We start from the raw sequence: 19886 nt of genomic DNA on the forward strand, positions 1-19886 counted from the left end.
CGCTGAAATTTTTTTTTCACCGCATTCTGCTGGTAGCGCTGAAATTTTTTTTCACCGCATTCTGCTGGTAGCGCTGAATTTTTTTTTCACCGCATTCTGCTGGTAGCGCTGAAAAAATCTTTTCACCGCATTCTGCTGGTAGCGGTGAAAAATTTTCTTGCGGTGAAAAAAGTTTTTTTTCGTTCGGTGAAATTTTTTTTCACCGCTTAAAATTTTTTTTACCGCATTCATCGCATTGAACGCAAATCTTACACTTTTACTCAAATTCACCGCGAATCTTGCATCTTTGAGCGATTTTTAGCGGTGACACCTCGACCCGGGAAACAAAGATCTAAATGTTGTCAATGTGAAAATTATTTCAAATGATGGCTAATAGATACCAGGAAAGATTGAGCAGTTTTAACTGGTGTGCACTCAGATAGCCGAAAGTTCAATTAGCCGAAAATAATAAAATTTCATCGTTGAAATGACTGGTCGGTTTTTGCATTCATATTACTCAATTGTGATAGGCCACAAAATAAAAACGAAAAATGAAGTTATACTATGATTATAAACCAGTGTGCATTTGGCCATGCCTCAGCGGCCCGTGGGATTTCATTGAAACTATCACAATCGAACAAATTGATGCGAGCAAACTATTTTCGAAATCTTAATTTGAGCCATTTTTATTAATGGCTAGAAAGTACAATTTCGGCTATCCGACCTTTTTCTGAGTTTTTCGGCTATGTGTACTTTCTGCAATCTAACATGACACCTTCTAGGCTTTACGGTCAGTTTCGGAGCATTACTCACAAGTGCATATAAATTGGACAGAGCTGTCAGAGGTGGCAGTGATTCCACCGTTCGTAACCTCGAATATGGCTGTCATTTTGTACTCGTACCCACGCCCAGCAACCAACCCATCTCGATCCACATAGAAGTTGATTGGATTCGATTGAATCACTTTGTCGAATCTAAACATGCATGCAAAATTTTCGTAAACGAGCTGATGATAGCTTTCTATAAGCTTAAATCACTCCCGTGCACATTTTAAACTGCCGAAAGTCTCCAGTGCCAGAAGTTAAAATGCCAGAGGTTTCTACTTAGCCAGAAGTTGACCTCCATTGGCTTTAGTCATTTTAAAACACACGCATTTCTCGTTTTAAGCGTGGTTACGTGACTCTGCAGAAGTCATTTCGAAATTCTGACTTAATGTCTCGAACCGCTTCGTGGTTCTCGATAAACGCCACAAATTCTCAGTGCCTCCAAGCAGAGTCACGCAACCATTACTTCTCAAGTAGGCGCATATAATTGCTTCAGGGGTATCACAGAACTGAATATCACAAGAATATTGTATAGGAACCAAAGTTTGAAGTCGCTAGAGTGATTTTAGGGTTGCTCCACTTTCTCTTGATTTTATCCCAGAATGCTAACGCGTAACATGAACTCAATAGAGTTGTTTCCTAAAATCTCGCCATTCCTCCAATAATTAAAGTTGACCAAAACAGCTATCATACTGCAATCAAAACCAAATAAAAGCCACAAAGCTATGCTCTAACACTTAATTTTAAAATGAATCACATATTTGTTAGTATCAGAGAATGCATCACGTTTAACTTGAAGATATTTTCCGGTTCTGTAGAAATATCAATGACAAGGAGTTCATTTTTTCATCTACATCAATGAATTGAAAGAAAAAGCACAAGAAAATCTCAAACTTGTTTATATCACAAACATAAAGAAAAAAATTTAGAAACTGTCCGCAATGTTTTGAGGAAAAACAGAAGATTACCTCAATCAAACAAGCTTACAATGAAATACTGACAACACTGATTTATTTTTCTTTGCGAGCGAAAATGATGATTTTGTCGAGTTAAATTTCAACCGAGAACAAAAAAGCTAAAGAACAGTGCGATTGACACTGAGAAATTGTGATTGCCATTATTTAAAATATCAGTTTCAGCTCAATAAAGTTCTTTAAGCGGTAGCTATGGCGATTGGAGATCAGATCAGTATATATCATACGACATCATATACATCTTGAAGTCTGTTTATTGCTGTTTTGGTCCAAAATATTGCCAGATTAATGAAAACGGAAACATAACTGACTATAACGTCGGGCGAATTGCTCCCAAACGACCGGCAATCATTTCACTTCGTCAATAGCTAGCTACGGTTTAGGTTTAGTGAGGCTTGCCTTAGCTTAATTGAAGGGGCATGAGGTGATCGCAGTGGGCAGGTGGGGGGTTGAACTAGAGGAATTGATGGGGGCGAAGGATCCGGGGTCTTTGGTTGCAACTAATGTCCTCGGGGCTACATGGTTATCCAGTATTTGAGCACGAAATGTCAAATGGAATATGTCATATGAAATATCAGTCAAGCGAAAATTGCAAACAAAAACCAAAGGACTAATAAAATTGCTGCAAACCTTGACTGTTTGCTCTGGGGAATGGTTTTTATTTTCCGGTATGACAAGTTGCTCTGTTCTGCCTATCGTTCTCACCAAAGAATTTTGGCAGGTTGACATTACAGTTCTAATTAATTGCTCTAAAATAAAGTTTTGGGGCAATTAACATATTTCCTTTGATAATAATTAAACAGCACTGTTAATGTCAACCTGGCAGAAATGTTTTGATGAGTACGATAGACAGAACAGAGGAACTTATACTACAACTAAAAACCATTACCTGAAGCAAACAATCTTTCCGAAGTAAAAACGCCCTCTGAGGTCATAAAATAGAAGAATAGCAAACCCAAATTAAGCCTATGTTAAAGAGCATCTACTGCGCAGTTTAGACTGTCGCAATTCAAAAGAAACATTGACTATTTCAGAAGTTTATTTTTTCGTTACCACAACATGGAATGTCTATTACTGATTTGAAAATTTGTACAAATTTGAAATTGAGTGTTTTTATTGGCTTGGATAATTTTACCAGCTGACTATATAAGAATTTCGCAAACTGATGATTTCACTGAAAGGACAAGTACAGGCCAAGAAATTTTAGATGAAAGCTTAAACTAATTCCATTCAAAGTTTCAAAAAAAATTGGTTGTGTCAATTGCATTTCTTGATGAGTGCACGAAGATACATAAGTGCTTGATATTTTCTTCATCAACGATAACAAATACTTTTAACTATTTTCATATTAAAATCAAATGAAGATTTTAAGAAAATGATGCACCCAAAGCAAATTTGATCAGCAACGCTCATGCGGCTTTCATGGTGGTTAAATGTTGACTTCAAAAATGAAGGAAATCACGAAAAAGCAAGATAGAGAATCTCAATTCATATTGCTGGTGTACCACGCATTGGATCAAAATTATATTCAAATACTTACAACAAAGTACCGAATCAGACACAAAACTTGGAACCATCGCAACTTCCTCAAACTTCCTAATTACAAAGTTTCCATATTCAACCCATTTTTTTTCATCAAAATGAAAAATACCTGTTCCGAATCATTTGAGCAAATTATAAAAAGTTCCACAAAATTGTTTAGTATGTACAAAAAGACATCCTTTCAACAGTGAAACGGAGATATTGTTAGTCCAATTTGTAATCTCCTTTTCCTGAAGCACCGATATATAAGTCTGGTATCTTTGGATTTATCCCATTAACATTTGAAATTACTTTGCGGTGCAACTGCTGTTCAGGATCTTGATCAGAATGACTGAAAAACGAAACTAGCTAGAAAAGACAAAAATGTTTTTTTTTTGCAAACTGTTGAAAAAAACGTTTGCTATCACCTGCAAACATTGAATAGGCTAATTAATGATTTTTAGTAAAACTGATAATGCTGCAAGCATTGTGGTTAAGCAAAAAACTACAAAAAACCAACAATAATGGGAGATATGAAAAAATGACAAAAATTTGGCTATAAAACAAAAGATTAAAGCCATAAAAAGTTTTAGCTATCAACTGGAATCGTTACGCACGTTCAATTTTGTCTCATTAGAAATGCAAAAAGACCTATCATTTAAGCATCTAAGTATGAAGACAGCAAATAGACGCAGGATACAAAAAATGCACAAAAGTTTCTTGAAAAAGGAGATTTCCAAGGCCATGAGCCGTGCCTAAAGGTTTCACAGCCTGAAACGAAGCACCTTTAGACTGTTTGTGTTGCTGTTAATAGCGTTGGCAAAAAAAACAAGCGTTGGCAATTTTCTCAATCCATTTTCTCAATCCAATTTAAAAGTAGATTGAAACACCCACACTTTGCAAACAATTGCATTTTCGGTTTGTTTTTTGATAGAGCCGGACTAAAATTGTCAGTCTAGTTCGACTTCTTATAGACAAGAATAAGTTTTAAAAGTTGACGGCACATTACGATCCTAATCTTTTGGGTTGTAAAAATTAAAAAACGACTCCGGAGCTGATTCGAAGTAAAACTTTACTGCCAAAAGACTCCCGGATTTAATTGGAAGTAAAACTTTAATTTTAAAGTTTCAAGGATCAGTATGGTAAAATTAAATAAATCATATCGATTTTCTAAATTGGAAAAATATCACGACAATTTTTGTGACGGCAATTTTTTTTACACTCTAAAGACCATAAGCTGTAGATGTTTTACGGTTGTCAAGAAGTTTACAAGAAGGTTTAAACTAATAGCAGGCTAATCAACAGGTTATCAAAACTAAGAGAAAAGCTAATTGCACCCATAAAGAATCCTAGATGATTTACAAACTTGAAAAAAATAAAAAAATTACAAAGAGCGCGTCTAAGACGCTAAAGTCTTAAAAATAACATTTAATTGACTCTACAAGTCTGATATATGCTTAGAAATGTCGAAACTGTTCCCCAATTAACAACTATTTGTACATATAGTTGAGAAAGACCCCTCATATTAAAAAAGGAGCGCAATATTAGCTGGCTGGGATTAAGACGCGGCTAATATTAAATAAAAGAGCGCAGGGTTGAACTGATTTTTCAATGACATACAGTCGAATGGAGTTGATCGGAATTGATCGGAACTAAGAACACGAGAGGCGGACAGCTAACGTGCGTTGCACCAAAATTCTTCAGCTTTAACCGCACTGGAGTCGAACCACTACTGATCAACTTGTTTTTACATTTCTGGGAAAACTGATCCGTCTGAATTGAGTCCATTTTCTTTAGATTTAATCTTCTTGTTCCGACCCCTCTTGAAGTGGGAGGAACTATATACTCAAATGGGTTTTTTTATTCAGCCAATTTTGCCCGATCGATATATTCATCGTAGAGAGTTGAGACTCATATCATTAGAAAGCTTGTCCAGCTTAGAATATGGAATTAAAAAGATTTTTTAAGTTTTGTTTCTTACGGGTAGTTATCGAGGCCTTATTTTTGAGAAAAAAGAGTGAATTCTGTTGACTTTATTCACATTTTCAGGAATTTTTTACTAAAATTTCGCTAATTTTGCCGAAATTTGTTAAATTCTTTTAATAAAAAGTTGCTGATTTTATTTTTAGAGACAAAAAAATTTGTTGGCTATTTTTTTTATTTTTTTGTCAAAAATTCTGGCTAAAGATTTCAAAATTTAGACTTTTTCATCAAAAGCAGCACGAAATAAGTTTCTTTCCTCTTTGAATAAATTTGCAGGAAGGAAACACCCAAACACCACTAACGCAATCTTCGAAGACTTAATTGAGGACTATTTTCTTTCAACTTCCGTTGCGAGTGCTCCATAAATAAAACTTTGTCGTTTTTTGCTAACTTTACTCGTTGATTATCAAAAAAGCAGCTTTCATTTTTGATTTTTACTAACAAAATATCTATATCTATAAAATTCGAAAAATTAAGTGCTCTTAATGGGAGAACAGTATTAGCAAAGCTAATTTTGGACCAATCTTGGACTGCTACAGTTCAAAAATAATTCGGATTGTAATCAGTTGGTCTTTTTTATAAAAAAAAAGTTCGACTTTTTTTATATATTAAATAAATAACAGAACATTTCAAATCAAAACTCGTCAGTGATAGGTCAAAAACGCTTCCTTGTTGGCTCCAAATTTTTTAATCTAGTTTATTAACTGAAAGACTATGGTCGTTTTGATTTTTTAAAAAATTTGATTTCTAAGTAAATTATGTCTTATTGAAGTTTGCCTCAATTTTTCTCTTATCTTGGTCAACTTGTAGCTTAGTGTCAGAAATGAACGAATGCTCCTTTTTCCTACAAAATTTAAATTCAATATTTTTTGCGGTTTTACACCCTAAGTTACTTCGACTTCCATTGATAGTATTCTAGAATCAGTATTCTAGAGCCGTTTTTCGCTAACCTTACTTTATTATTATCAAAAGCGAAACATTTATTTTTGATCTTTTAATTAACAAATTATCTAGATCTAAAGCATTCGAAACTATTGAGTGTTCTAAATGGACAAACAGAGCAGTATTGGGGCTTGTTTTAGTCTAATCTTGGACTGTTACAAGCGAAAAAAACAATTCGGATTTTAACCAGTCGGTCTTTTTTTTAATAAAAAATTCGAGCCTTTCTTATGTTAATTAAAGAACAGACCAATTCACATCAAAGCGCACTGTTGATAGTTCTAAATAGCTTCCTAAAAAATTCCAAAATAATTTATATATTTTCATAATCGAAAGATTATGGTCGTCTTGACTTTTGAAAATGTTACCTTTTTAAATAAAGAAATGGCTTATTGAACTTTGTCATTATTTTTCTAATTATTTGTTCAACTTGTAGCTTTGTTTGAGTTAAGAAAGAGTGCATCCTCTTCCTATTTTTTCTACTATATTGCATTTTATATTTTTTGCGAATTTACGCGTAAATTTATGGTATTATGGCTTTGATACTACTAGATTTCACATTTTTTTTAATTTTTAGGTTTTGGCCCCTTTTTATCGTTTTTGTTTCTCGTTTTGTCATATTTTCACAACATCAAATGTTCATATATTACATTTTTAGCGTTCAAAATAGTGCAAAAATGAACATATGAACGTCTTCAAAGGCATTAATTTTGGTTTTAACGGCTTCGACATCCCTTTCTCGAAGAATTTAAATGAAATTTTTACTATTGTCTTTACGGTCGTTTTTAGTTTGTCTTTTGAGTCGTATGAAATTATCTGGGTAATGAAACCTCTCAATGGCACTTCATATAAAATTCACTGGACATTTATTCTCGTTTGAGTTGATAGCTGATTGCTTTCATGACTTTGAAGACAACTGTTTTCAAAAATAACAAAAACTCTCTTTTACGTTGTTCAACTTCGCATTTTTGTTTTTTTTTGTCCATTTGTCACCCAGTATCGTTAACTATAGGTCACATATGACATTATTTTGGCCAGGGAACGTGGGGGTGCACAAAATCTAATGTTTTTTTAAAATAATTCGTTATGATTTTACTGGCTTTGACATGAGTTTTTTTAACAAAAATTAAACTATTGTTTTTTGTCTTTATTAAAAGTTCTTTTTTAGATGTAGGAGATATTCTCAAAAATTGCAGGTCTTATGCGCTTCTTTTGGAAGAATAGACAAACCTATTTAAATATTTCTTTTTGTAGCTTATGGCTTTCATGACTTTGAAAATAATTGTTTTCGAAAAAAACAAGTGTTAAATAACTTTGCCCCTTTTCTCTTTTTTAGTCTACCTGTTACTTATTCCCATTAATTAGGTGGCCTATAGCAAATTTTTGGCCTTCGAAGAATACTCAAATGAACATATTTTGAGGGGCCAAATATGGCTTTACGGTTTCGACAACGTTTTCACGCAAGTTTTAATTGAATTGTTTTTGTTGTCTTTATTTGTTGTTCTTTTTGTAGCCGAAAAAACAATTGATTAATGACCAGTCTTATTGCCCTCCTATAGTACGCAAGTGATTATAAAAATGTTGGATGTTTCATTTGCTATCTTTTGGTTTTCATTATTTTGAAGTTAATTGTTTTTGAAAGTGTTAGCCAGTTTTTTTTAAAATGGACATAAAGTTTTGGATGTAATTAACGTTTGCTGTTATTGTTTTTTGATTTTGTTGTTCGTCTTGATCTGTTTCTTAAAAATGACTGATCTCATCATTCTAATGTGGCACATTTTACTCCTCTGAGTTATTTGCGTTGGAGGCAATCTTTGTTCACACACATTTTTTAAAAAAATATTTGAATTTTTGGGGTTTTCTATCTGGACTTATTTGGTATACATTTATGTCAAAAATGTGGATGAGCGGGGTCGGAACTTTATGCGCGAACGCACATTTCTGAGCCTCCTTGTTTCTTTTAGATCTGACAGACAATAATATAAAGCGCATAAGTTTGCGATTTTAATATTTAAACAGAATTTCTTGCCTCTTTATCACATATGTGACTCCGCTTTGAGCCCTGAATGAGCCGACTGTTATTCTAACACTGGTACAGTCCTCCAGAGAGACTGAGGCTATGCTGGGTGCTGTTGGACCAGTCCAGGCCTCTATTTGAGTGAAATCACTGTACACCACTTCACTCACAGAATTGTACGTCAATCTGAACAAAAAGGAAAAGCCATTTTTTGTTCTCATCTTTTAACAAACGTTTCATAGAAAACGTATTAAAAACTTTTTTTCAGATTTTAAATATTTATTAACTTCTAAAGCCCAACCCCAGGGGTGTTCATTTTGGTCTGGGCATAGCGATTTCACCCGCAACCTGGGCCCCCGACAATAATTAGGTTCGTTTCAAACCCAGATGTTTCAAACCCAAATAATAAATTGGTGGATTGGTCTCCAAATATTTATTCAGAATTTTCGCCAAACGAAATTTCAGTTGTTTGAGGGTTGCACCGAGTGTCGACTCACCCAGCATGAGCAGTAGCACGTGTGCAGTCTTTGAATGGTTCCCATGAAGAAGTGTCCACTGCACATGTGTAGTAGGCACGAGCACTCATCAAGTAAGGAGAGGTGGGATTGGGTAGACTAAAGAAGGTCTTGCTCCTTGTTACACCCTGCAGTAAACAACCATCTTCAGCAGTATGAGAATCAAATGTCCGTAAATTCTATGAAAAACCCCTAAATTACTGAAAGAATGACGCTAATTGAAGTAACAGGGAATGAGTTTTACTAGAATGCTGGCCCGCTCAAATCACCATTAATTTTTGTAGATCTTCAGAAAAATTTTCTAGAAAACACAGTTTTACTTTAAAATTATGCAATGTCCTTAAAGTATGAGTTTGAACCAGTTTATTGTCTTCCCTATAAGGTATGCACCCAACCCGTAATAATAAAATTTCTTTTTATGCAAATAGTTACCTTTGGACAGGAAACAGTTTTATAGCTCAATGAACCAATAAAATCGAGAAAGAAAGCTTCTAATTTTCAAAAATGAACGATTTAATTCCTTGGTTAGAAGTCTCGTTAAACAACCCTGATCAATCAGAACATCCATAAGTTCAAATCAACAAATGATGACGTTCTGCATATTCCGAAGTGTTCAACCCGGAAAATTATGTTTTCGAGGGACTCCTGCTTTCAAGAGTATGATCCCAAAGAGTAAAATAGAGGGGTCCAAACACTCACATTGTCAAGTTTGGGTTCGTTTTCATACCACGTCTCAAAGCACATGGAGCCCTGCTGGTATGATGAGGGAACCACGTGATCCCATTCGTAAGATATGTAATCGAAACTTTGCCCCGTCCATGCCATATCTGTTGGTTTAGAGGGTCCTAAAAGCATCACAAACGTGAGCAAACAATTAGTAGAAACAGCAAGTCCAGATAACGATTAACACCATTCTTGACAATACGAATGGCTGTTGTGGTCTTAAATTCTCGTGTTATTTGTTGGATAAGCAAAAATTAATTTTCCAAAATTCAAGTCGACATCAGCAATTAGGCAGAGCCATCCACTTCTACCTAAAAATGCTAGTCCAAATTTGACAGTTTTTATGGTTTTAAAGGAATCGATCTACTGATATGATGTGTTTGCCGAGATGATAAAGCAAACGTTTATCAATTGGAAGGTTCAAAAATCTAAATAGTCAAAATTTTGACCAAACGTTTCCAATTAGCAAATTGTACTCAGGATCCGAGTCTTTGTTTGCTCGAGCAGAAATTTTTCCTCAATTTTTGATAATTTTGCAAATTTTCTCTGTGGATCATTTCGCAGATTAGAATCAGAGAACTGAAAATTTCTTTCCGGGTTTGCTTACGTAAAGATAGACCTTTTTTAAGAATTATAGTCAAGCGTTTATGAGAAAAACGTGGGAAATACCGCAGTCAAACTAAATCTCGCAATATGACAATTCAGTAATTGTAAAAAAATAAATGCTTTTGTGGCTTATGAAGAACGATATAATGATCAAAGTTTTTTTTATAAGATGCTTTACGCTTTTTCAAGCACATAATGCAGTATGGGAACGAATTCGGTTTCATTTTTTAAGTTCAATGGCGAAAATCAGTATGCTCTACGAAAAATTTGTAGCATGAAGGTTGGCCTATTTTTGCCAATGACAGAAATGTATGTAATGAATGAGATAATCGATCTTCAACCGATGATGTTAGTTTTTTCGGAAGTTGCGAGAAGTACGGACAGTGCCTTGATCAAAATGCCACATCCTTATCATGCGCAAAAAAAGACACACACAAAGGCTTACAAACAGAGTGAGGGAGAAAGAGAGAAAAAAAGAGAGAGGGGAGAGAGAGAGAGAGAGAGAGAGAGAGAGAGAGAGGGAGAGAAAGAGAGAGAGAGAGAGGGAGAGAGAGAGAGAAAGAGAGAGATAGGAAGAGAGAGAGAGAGAGAGAGAGAGAGAGAGAGGAGAGGTGCTAATTGCCGGAGTGCAGAGATATGAACAGAAAGGACAGCGAATTGAATAATAGACTTTTATTTTTGCAAAGATTGTATGAATGCTATAAAAAGATGAACAGTTTTTATAAAACAGACTTCTTTGTTTTTCGGTATAAATATTATGTATTTGACAATGTGCAGTAAGATACAAACAAATTGGTTTGATTAGGCAACAGAAAGTAAAACAATTTTGTCTTCTTTCTGGTGTAAAGATCTTCAGCGAATTTTGCAAAGCAGAAAGATATTTTTCGGTTATAATGAAGGTAATAGACTTATTTAACTTTTTCACGAAATAGGTTTACTTTACAGAAAGTTTTAATTAGGTTTTTTTAAAAGAACACTTCTTATTGTGACAAGTTTTTTTAATGACGTAATTTTTGAAAGAGCAAATATAAAAAATTGGTTAAATTTAGTCGGCAGTACATCAAATAAAAGCGTAGTATTTTTCAGTTGCCCGATGCCTGACAGTTTCTACAGTTTTTAGAAAAAGTGAGCCTATTTATTGAATGCAAGAAAATTCAGAAGATTAGAGGAATAGCGATTGAAATGCGATTTTGTAAATTTGTACAGTCTAATTAATTATTTGTGCTTAATTGAGATTGTTTGAACAAATTCACGCCACTTTTTATTGCGAGAGAAAAAACTTAAGATTTATGGGTATTACTAAAAAACCATAAGGGCAGCGAGAAAATGCTAGCTAGCTAGCAGTAAGAAGTTAGTAAGTGGATGAGTGAGTGAAGAGAGAGAGAGAGAGAGAGAGAGAGCGAGCGAGCAAGAGAGAAGATGTCATTGAAAAAAACTGAAAAAATAGAAAAATGTTCAATTTTCATGAGAAGAGAATTTTGTTAAAATTTGTCTGCAATTTCACCGCAAACTACCCAGGATGAAGTGCGCGACCTATTCAGCTCTGATCAGACTATGCAGACCAAAATGGGCTCTGATCAGCCGATCCAGACCCACTTCGTTCGCGCATTGGCGGTACCCTGACTGACATTTCTAACTGTTGAAGTAGCAGTAATCCTTGCTATAATATATATTTTTTTCAGAATTGTATACGTCGTTTTATGGATATGGTTTATGAGTTTTTCAGTAAAAAACAATAGTTTGAAACAAAAAGTTACATCAACTCAACAACAATTATTAAATTACGTCTTTGGCGTGGTCTTATACGCCATGTTCATCAAGTAAAATTAGGAAGTGCTCTTCAAAAAACAGTCCCAGGGGGTTAAACTATATCTTCTTTTTGTCGGGGACTGGCCGTTTTTTCGGCTGGAAATCTTGGTTCTGATTAGACTTTTCAGACTCTGGAAAGGGTTCTGATCAGACCGTACGTACTCTTGAAAGAGCTCAGTTCAGACTATCAAGACCATACAACAAAATTATCCAGACCCTGCACCACGGCCTGATCAGACTATCCAGACTCTGGGCGGGGCTCTGATCAGACTGTCTAGACTGTAAGTAGTGCCCTGATCTGACCGGGCAGACTCTGGATGGGGTCCTGATCAGACTATCCAGACCATAGACAGTGATGCCAGACTCTGTGGAGTGGTCGCGCTTTAACTCCCCTGCGCGACGCAAGTCGGTGTGATCAGGGCTGGCATGGGTCGCGCACCTCATCCTGGGTTGTTGAAGTTAGTAGGTTTTTGTAGTGGCTCAAAGATTTCAAATTTTTTGCACACGGGTTTATTGCAACAACTATCATAAACTCTAGGTCCATTCACGGAGCTAATATTCTATTTGAACCAATTCTGTCCGAAATTGCGCACAAATACTCACGAGTGCATGCGAATGACTCGCCAGCTGTGTTGGGGCTAGACTGTCCGTTGAGCTTAGTCACAAGGTAGCAATGGTACATGCTCGTGGCAGCCAGTCCACTCAATGCATGCTCTGTGCCAGTCAAATCCGAAGCAGCTTTAAACCACGAGGACCAGCTAAAATGTACAAAAATTACATGGATCTTTTCTTCTCTTAAACTCTGGTATCTGTTAATGCGCCTGTGTCGTAGCGCCATACCGTGCCATTTAAAAACACTCAAATTGCAAAGCGGTGGGTTATCGATCTATACTGAGAGCTCATCCTAATTTTTATCAGTCAATGAGCGTTATTGTTTTTTTGAACTTACTTGAACTTATTTGTTGTTACATTTGTAGAATTTATTTGTTGAAATTTTGAACTTACTTGTTCTTACATTTAACAGACTGAGGTACCAGAGACGACCTTAGACCAAACATACCAGAGCTCACACTTGCCATTCTGCGACCGGAATACACGGTCTGAATGGCAAAAGAAATTGTCTGAACAGAAGCGGATTCGAGCATACTTGAGTCTTAGAAGGGTCAGTATTGAGCGCAAGTTGTTCTGATTAGAGCTAGAAAAATTATCACCTGAACACTTTGCAATTATGTTCAAGAGATGTCGTTTTGCCTAGAGCCAATATTACAGCCGCGTTTTCATCAGAGACTAATTTGGAGAGACTTTTGCCGTTGTCAGAATTAAGGGGAATTGCTAACATTAGCTTATGTCCCCCTCCTTTTTTTAAGCAAAGTCCCAACAACTTTAGATCGAGACAGCTTTTTAATGAAAGTTATCGAAATTGAATTACAATAACAGAAACCTGCATCAACGGAATGAAAATAAATTTTCAACGAGCAATTAAGTTTTTTGCCGAAAACAAGTTTTTTAATTGAAAGCAGCACACAAGAAAAAGTGACCTTTGAGGGCATTTGGGTCTGATCGAAGGTAGATTTGGGAAAAATTTGAGTAGCACTTGAGTATGATTAGAGCTTTTTCTTGGAAGTTCTCTAGAAATTGGTTGTATTTCTTTTCTGTTATAGCTAGTGACACATCTTGAAAAGACCATACTTTAACCCTACTTCAACCCAATTGAACTCCATTTCCACCCTTCTTCAAAGCTACGTCAACGCCTTTTCGTCGAGAAAACAGAAAGTCAGGAAAAATCAAGAAAGCCCAACGAAGTTTTTTTAAAAAAGTCGAGAAAAATAGATGGAAGGGATCCTTTTTGATGTCTTAGATGAATAATTTTGATGAGTTTTGAATAAGATGTTTTTTTTTAAAATTTTGTCGATGCCCGGAATATGTGTACAATCAAATATTAAGACCTTTGGACGTTTCTCTTTAAGATTTCAAGGAATTAGGAGCAGTTTCTTGCGTTTCTTTTAGTGTACATATAACGTGCAAAAAAGTGCTATCTGTAAGATTCTGGCAAACTACCTTGAAAAATTCTGGCTGAATGAGAGGTTTTCTTGTAAGATTCTGGTAAAATGAATGGTTATCTTGCAAGAAGCTGGCAGAAAAATGGTTATGTTGCGAAATTGGGCCAGAATCTTGCAAGTAACTATTCGAAAAAAACTGGGGTAATAAGAGTCGATGTATAGGCCCCTCGGGGTTGAAATTTGCTTCTGCATTCTCAACATACAGGAAGGAAAAGTTTTAGGAAATAAAATGTCAAAAACGGTCTGCAGGTTGGGTGAACTGATTGAAGCATAATCTAACTACTCGAACAGTAGAATTCTTTCGGAAAAAAATGCGGAGTTTTGTTGTCTCTTGATGAGATATGGGGATTGAGCAATGAGTGGGCGGAGGAGTAGGGGTAGGGTGGGGGTAAGATGTGAAGGCGAAGACTTGCGGGGAATAAAGCCCTTAGTATTAAAAACCAACCTTTACACCAGTTTCGACAAATCGCCAAATTGAAGAACAGTTTGGCCCTAAAACAGCTTCTCAACCACTCAGTCATCTCCGGATTTTACGGGTTTATTCTTTTTTGAGGACTAAAAGAAAGTTAGAAGCGTCAAACAAAATTGCTGGAGGGCTAATCTAATTGCTACAAATTTTATTTGAGAGCACTTATTCGGCAGTTCTTTACTAAAAATTTTCGGACTAAATTTTTATCATTTCATTTGAACAGTTGTTAAAATTACTTATTGCGTTGGAAGCTCTAATAAATTTATGCATCAAAACTTTAGTCATCGAAAGCAACCCACATTTAAGCAGATTGCTACAAGGGTTGCATCTGTTTGACTGTAATCGCCTTTAAACTAATTCAATTTTTCTTTAAGTTCCAAAATGTAATATGAAGTACCGAGTGAAGAGGTTAAAGATTGGAGTATAATGTCATCAGATCACGACTTCAGCACTTTGATAGATAACAAAAAAATTGAATTTTAGTAATACCATCCAGATAATGAAAATTTGAACTAGAAAAAAAAGGTTATTATTACCACTGGTGCTTGGCATAAAATTGCATGATAACAATTTTGTTGAAAGCATCCCATTCATCTCAGTTAATTTGGAAAGCAAAGATTATTGACAGAGATCACTTCCCATAAACTCCAAAATGTTTTTGTTTTCTCAACCACAAAACTCTATTTGACATTGAACGACTAATTTAAAAGCGAGTTTTGCTTAGACATTATCAGCTGTCTGATTGCAAGGCTGGAACTAAATTTTTGTCAACAACTGAAGTTCAAAAAAACACAACTATCACAAATTTCTTTAACAATTACCCAGAGGATAGATGATCAGATTAGCTTTGACTCCCTAGAAACCCAATTTGTCTTATCAGGATTTTTAGTTATTTTTTCTAAAAGTAGCTGAATATATATGTTCTATTTGCAGTTCCAACATTTAAAAAAGATTTTAAATTACTCTAGCAAGCGTTGACAGTACGTTAAGCTGGATTCTTTGTAAGATTTGACAAACTAATTTAAGTATTGGGCGCCAAGTGCCATGTACTACTGTACTAAATGCCAGGTACACTTCATCAAAATGTTAGTTCTTACGAATGAGTTAGCTATTGCTTTCAATCTTCTGGTTGCTCCCAATGTCTTTGGTTGAGTAACAACGACAAAAACAGCTATCTGTTGTTCAGATAGAATGATTCAGAACTGAATTTCAATTTCCAATCACTGAAATAGGTTTGTTATTTACTGAAGTGCTCTGAGACTGAGAACTAAGTCCATGTGGCGATTTATTCCATTGGTCAAGGTGACTTCGATGACCAAAACTTATATACAAAAAGAGTCACAAAATTTTAACATAGAGACACCAAAAGATTTCACTTGATGAATACATCTACAAACAAAAAACTCAACGAGAGTCAACATGAGCTGCAATCAGTTTATCTTGTTCCTTTCAGATTCCTTCAAATTTTTTTTAAATAATAACAGATAACAAGAATGACAAAAACTGTATATTTTTATCGGTATGCAAATAGTCCTTCAACTTCATTGCAATGAAAGTATCTATTTCGGTGCTTTTTTCTTTTGCAGGCTTCGCTGGCACTCTAACGGATGAGATTTTTGTTCAATTACTTTTCTGCTTTCTCTCTATATGTACCTCGCGAACTATTTGGAGGTAAGTGAAAATGATTAAACTGCATAGATTAGTGCAGCTGATGCGCATCAAGATAATGTTAGGAAAAATCGTTCTGTCGTTCAAAGAAGAAGAATGCACAGAAAAAAATATAATTAGGAAATATTAACGAGCATCTTCTAAGGAAAAAAAATTAGAAGGGAGTTGACAAAGAACATGTGCACTAGGTGTGAAGGTAAGCCACACTCCAGTAGACCCTGTCCAGCGCTAAGTAAAAATTCAACACCTGTGAAAAGGTGGGACACTTCTCAAAAACGTGCCGAAGCAAACCACAACCAAATTCAGGTAAGTACAATAAACAGAATAACTTTTGCGAAGAGGAAAATGTTTCTTCAGAGCAAGCATCCCCAGCATCGGAGACCGGAATGTTTTATACTAAAGAACAAATCTTTAGCATGTCAGCGACATGGGAATTAACCTCATTAAATAACTGCAAAGCAAAAATGCAGAAAGACACAGGTGTAAATAGCACAAGGACATCATCAAAAATAAGAACTGAGCTTGGTAAACCTCAGTGGGATGGTGAGATAAGAAATCTCGAAGCTTATGAAAATCATAAAAAACACTTCTGGGATCACTTTTTTGTGATGTTGAGTGGAACAGATGCAGGCTCACACAAAAACAACTAGCAGTTGTGCAGTCTGATAAAAAGTTTGGACTGCTTGGTAGAGATCCTCCACTCAAGCAGGGTGTGAACAACATCACAACCGAGCACCTACCTGCTGAGAAGGGTTACAAAGCTCATGTGAAGCTGATACCAGGATCACAGCTAATAGTCTGCAAAGCCAGACAAATACCTCTTCAAAGTTAAGTTCACAGAGAAGCTGGAAAAAGTGGTCGGACGGGCATACTTTTACCGGTACAGCCAGGAGGAGTCACTTATGCATCTCCAGTGGTGTGGCAGAGAAATGAGAGTGGAGAACTGAGACTTTGCGTGGATTTGAAAGTGCAAATCAATGGCAAGGCCATAGATGGGGACTACCCAATACCAGACATGTAGACGATCTTCCACAACCTACATGGTGCCTCCTTTTTTGGCAAAATTGACCTCTCAGATGACTACAATCAATTTGAACTTGACGAAGGGGTAAAAGATATATGCTCAATCACCACATCTCTAGGACTGTTCATGATATGCCGACTATCTGAAGGATTGAAAAACTCTTGTTCAGTTTTTCAGAATTGCATTGAATGAACACTCAAAGAAATCAAAGGTGTTGTGATCTTTCAAGACGATATGTTGTTGTATGGAACTAACAAGGAGCAGTTCGACAAGAAAATGCTTGCAGTCAGGAGTCGAATACTTGAGATAAATTTGCCTTTTTTTGTGAAAAAATCCAATCTATACTCAAAACCAGCCGATAGCGTTAGTTTTTTGGAATACTCCATTTCAAAGGAAGGAATATCGCCAGATCTTAAACATGTTGAAAAAATGAAGAATGTAAAAGCACCAACTAACAACAAACAACTCGAATCGTCTGTTGGGCTGGCAATTTTTAATGGTAGAATGATTCCTGATTTCGCAACAAAAATGCTACACTTAAATAGCATGAGAAATAGCGATTTCTCATGGGGCAAAATGCAAAAAAAGCCTATGAAGACATAAAAACTCAACTATGTGCCAACTCACTTGTACAGTCATATAGTTTACAAAGGAAGCGACAGTTGCTACTGACGCCTCTGAAATAGTCATTGGCGGGTTCTTTCGCAAGAAGGACATCCAGTGATATATGTATAAAAAAATTGACTCCAGCGGAGCAAAACGATTAGAACATAGAGCGGGAAGCACTGGCTTTTGTGTTTGTGGTCACAAGATTGATGGATTTCTTGGAAGACAATTTACTCTACAAACGGACCACAAACCACTCAAATATCTCTGTGCACCAGACGAGGAGATCCCGCAGACGGCATCAGCTAGAATCACAAGATCGACAATACCACTAATGGGCTTCAACTATGAGTTGAAGTAATAACCAGGAGAGCAGACACCCCACGCAGATGCTTTGAACTGAATGGACTTTGGCGAAGATGAGTCCGAAAACTATCAAGTGTGCTTCGCAATCAATAATATCTACTTCGCTGAGAGTGATTTGGTGACCCAAGCGAAAATCAAAACTGAACTTGGAACATACAGACTCTTCCAAGACATAACGAAACGAATCAAAAGCTGCAATTGGAAACAACGTTCAAAAGTGGAAAAAGGATTCAAACAACCGAAACATGCACTGGCTGTACACAATGGAATCATCTTCAGAGGTGTTGTTCCTTTTATTCCAACCAAACTACGACACTTGGTTTTAACAAAAGCGCATGAGACACATCCTGGGAAGAATGCAACTGAAGCATAAGTCAGAAAGATAGCTTGGTGGCCTGGCATTACCCTAGATGTTCAACATTTTTTTAGTTATTGTAAGAATTGTCAAATAAATTGGCCTAGCCGGGGAAAAACAGTCTCTACGTGGTCAGAAGACGACATTTGGGAACGGCTCCACATGGGGTTATGTTAAGAACCAAGGCAATATCTTAATTATTGTCGAGGCGGGATCTGGCTGGATAGAAGCCTTCCTCGCGGGAAATAGAACATCAGAACCTGTTAAAATATATCTTAGTCAAATCTTTTCAAGATTCGGAATACCAAAAACTTTAGTATCTGATAATGCTCCTGGATTTGTAAGTGGTGACCTTCGGTGTGAACTATTGGTGTGAATCACTAAAACTTAGGAAAATGAAATCACCTCTCCATCAACCTAGAGCTAATGGACTAACTGAAAGAGCAGTTCAGACAGTGAAACGGGCACTTCAAGCATGGAGTCCCAATCTTAATTTGTCATTTTGAGCAGTCCTTCAGAGGGCACTGATGAAATATCGCAAAACTTCAAAGACTCTTCCAAGACATAACGAAACGAATCAAAAGCTGCAATTGGAAACAACGTTCAAAAGTGGAAAAAGGATTCATACAACCGAAACATGCACTGGCTGTACACAATGGAATCATCTTCAGAGGTGTTGTTCCTTTTATTCCCACCAAACTACGACCCTTGGTTTTAACAAAAGCGCATGAGACACATCCTGGGAAGAATGCAACTGAAGCATAAGTCAGAAAGATAGCTTGGTGGCCTGGCATTACCCTAGATGTTCAACATTTTGTTAGTTATTGTAAGAATTGTCAAATAAATTGGCCTAGCCGGGGAAAAACAGTCTCTACGTGGTCAGAAGACGACGTTTGGGAACGGCACCACATGGGGTTATGTTAAGGACCAAGGCAATATCTTAAATATTGTCGAGGCGGGATCTGGCTGGATAGAAGCCTTCCTCGCGGGAAATAGAACATCAGAACCTGTTAAAATATATCTTAGTCAAATCTTTTCAAGATTCGCAATACCAAAAACTTTAGTATCTGATAATGCTCCTGGATTTGTAAGTGGTGACCTTTTTGGTGTGAACCATTGGTGTGAACCACTAAAAATTAAGAAAATGAAATCACCTGTCCATCAACCTAGAGCTAATGGACTAACTGAAAGAGCAGTTCAGACAGTGAAACGGGCACTTCAAGCATGGAGTCCCAATCTTAATGTGTCATTTTGAGCAGTCCTTCAGAGGGCACTGATGAAATATCGCAAAACTTCAAAGACGAGGAGCAGAACTCTATTTGAACTCCTGCTGGGACGCCGAGTGAGACTACAAGCAATAGCAGATTTCGACTAGTGCGAACCCATTCTATTCAAGGCCAATGAAAAACAAAGACAATTCCTGTTACCTTCATCATCAGGAAGGGCTT

At 36.3% G+C, this 19886-nt stretch overlaps 1 protein-coding gene across 1 annotated transcript in view; it reads right to left on the reverse strand.

Moving 5' to 3' along the window:
• The window catches only part of LOC142342999 (uncharacterized), a 76712-nt gene that overhangs the window by 17141 nt on the left and 39685 nt on the right, over window positions 1-19886 (reverse strand). The window contains exons 11-15 of the mRNA XM_075394681.1: window positions 12494-12648; window positions 9452-9597; window positions 8735-8880; window positions 8250-8423; window positions 793-953 (exon numbers count right to left, since the gene is read on the reverse strand). Coding sequence (XP_075250796.1) covers window positions 793-953; window positions 8250-8423; window positions 8735-8880; window positions 9452-9597; window positions 12494-12648 — 782 coding nt within the window. The remainder of the gene's footprint in view (window positions 1-792; window positions 954-8249; window positions 8424-8734; window positions 8881-9451; window positions 9598-12493; window positions 12649-19886) is intronic.

The sequence above is a fragment of the Convolutriloba macropyga genome, chromosome 7 (genome assembly GCF_964194025.1).
Source record: "Convolutriloba macropyga chromosome 7, txConMacr16.3, whole genome shotgun sequence".
Classification (NCBI taxonomy): Eukaryota; Metazoa; Xenacoelomorpha; order Acoela; family Convolutidae; genus Convolutriloba; species Convolutriloba macropyga.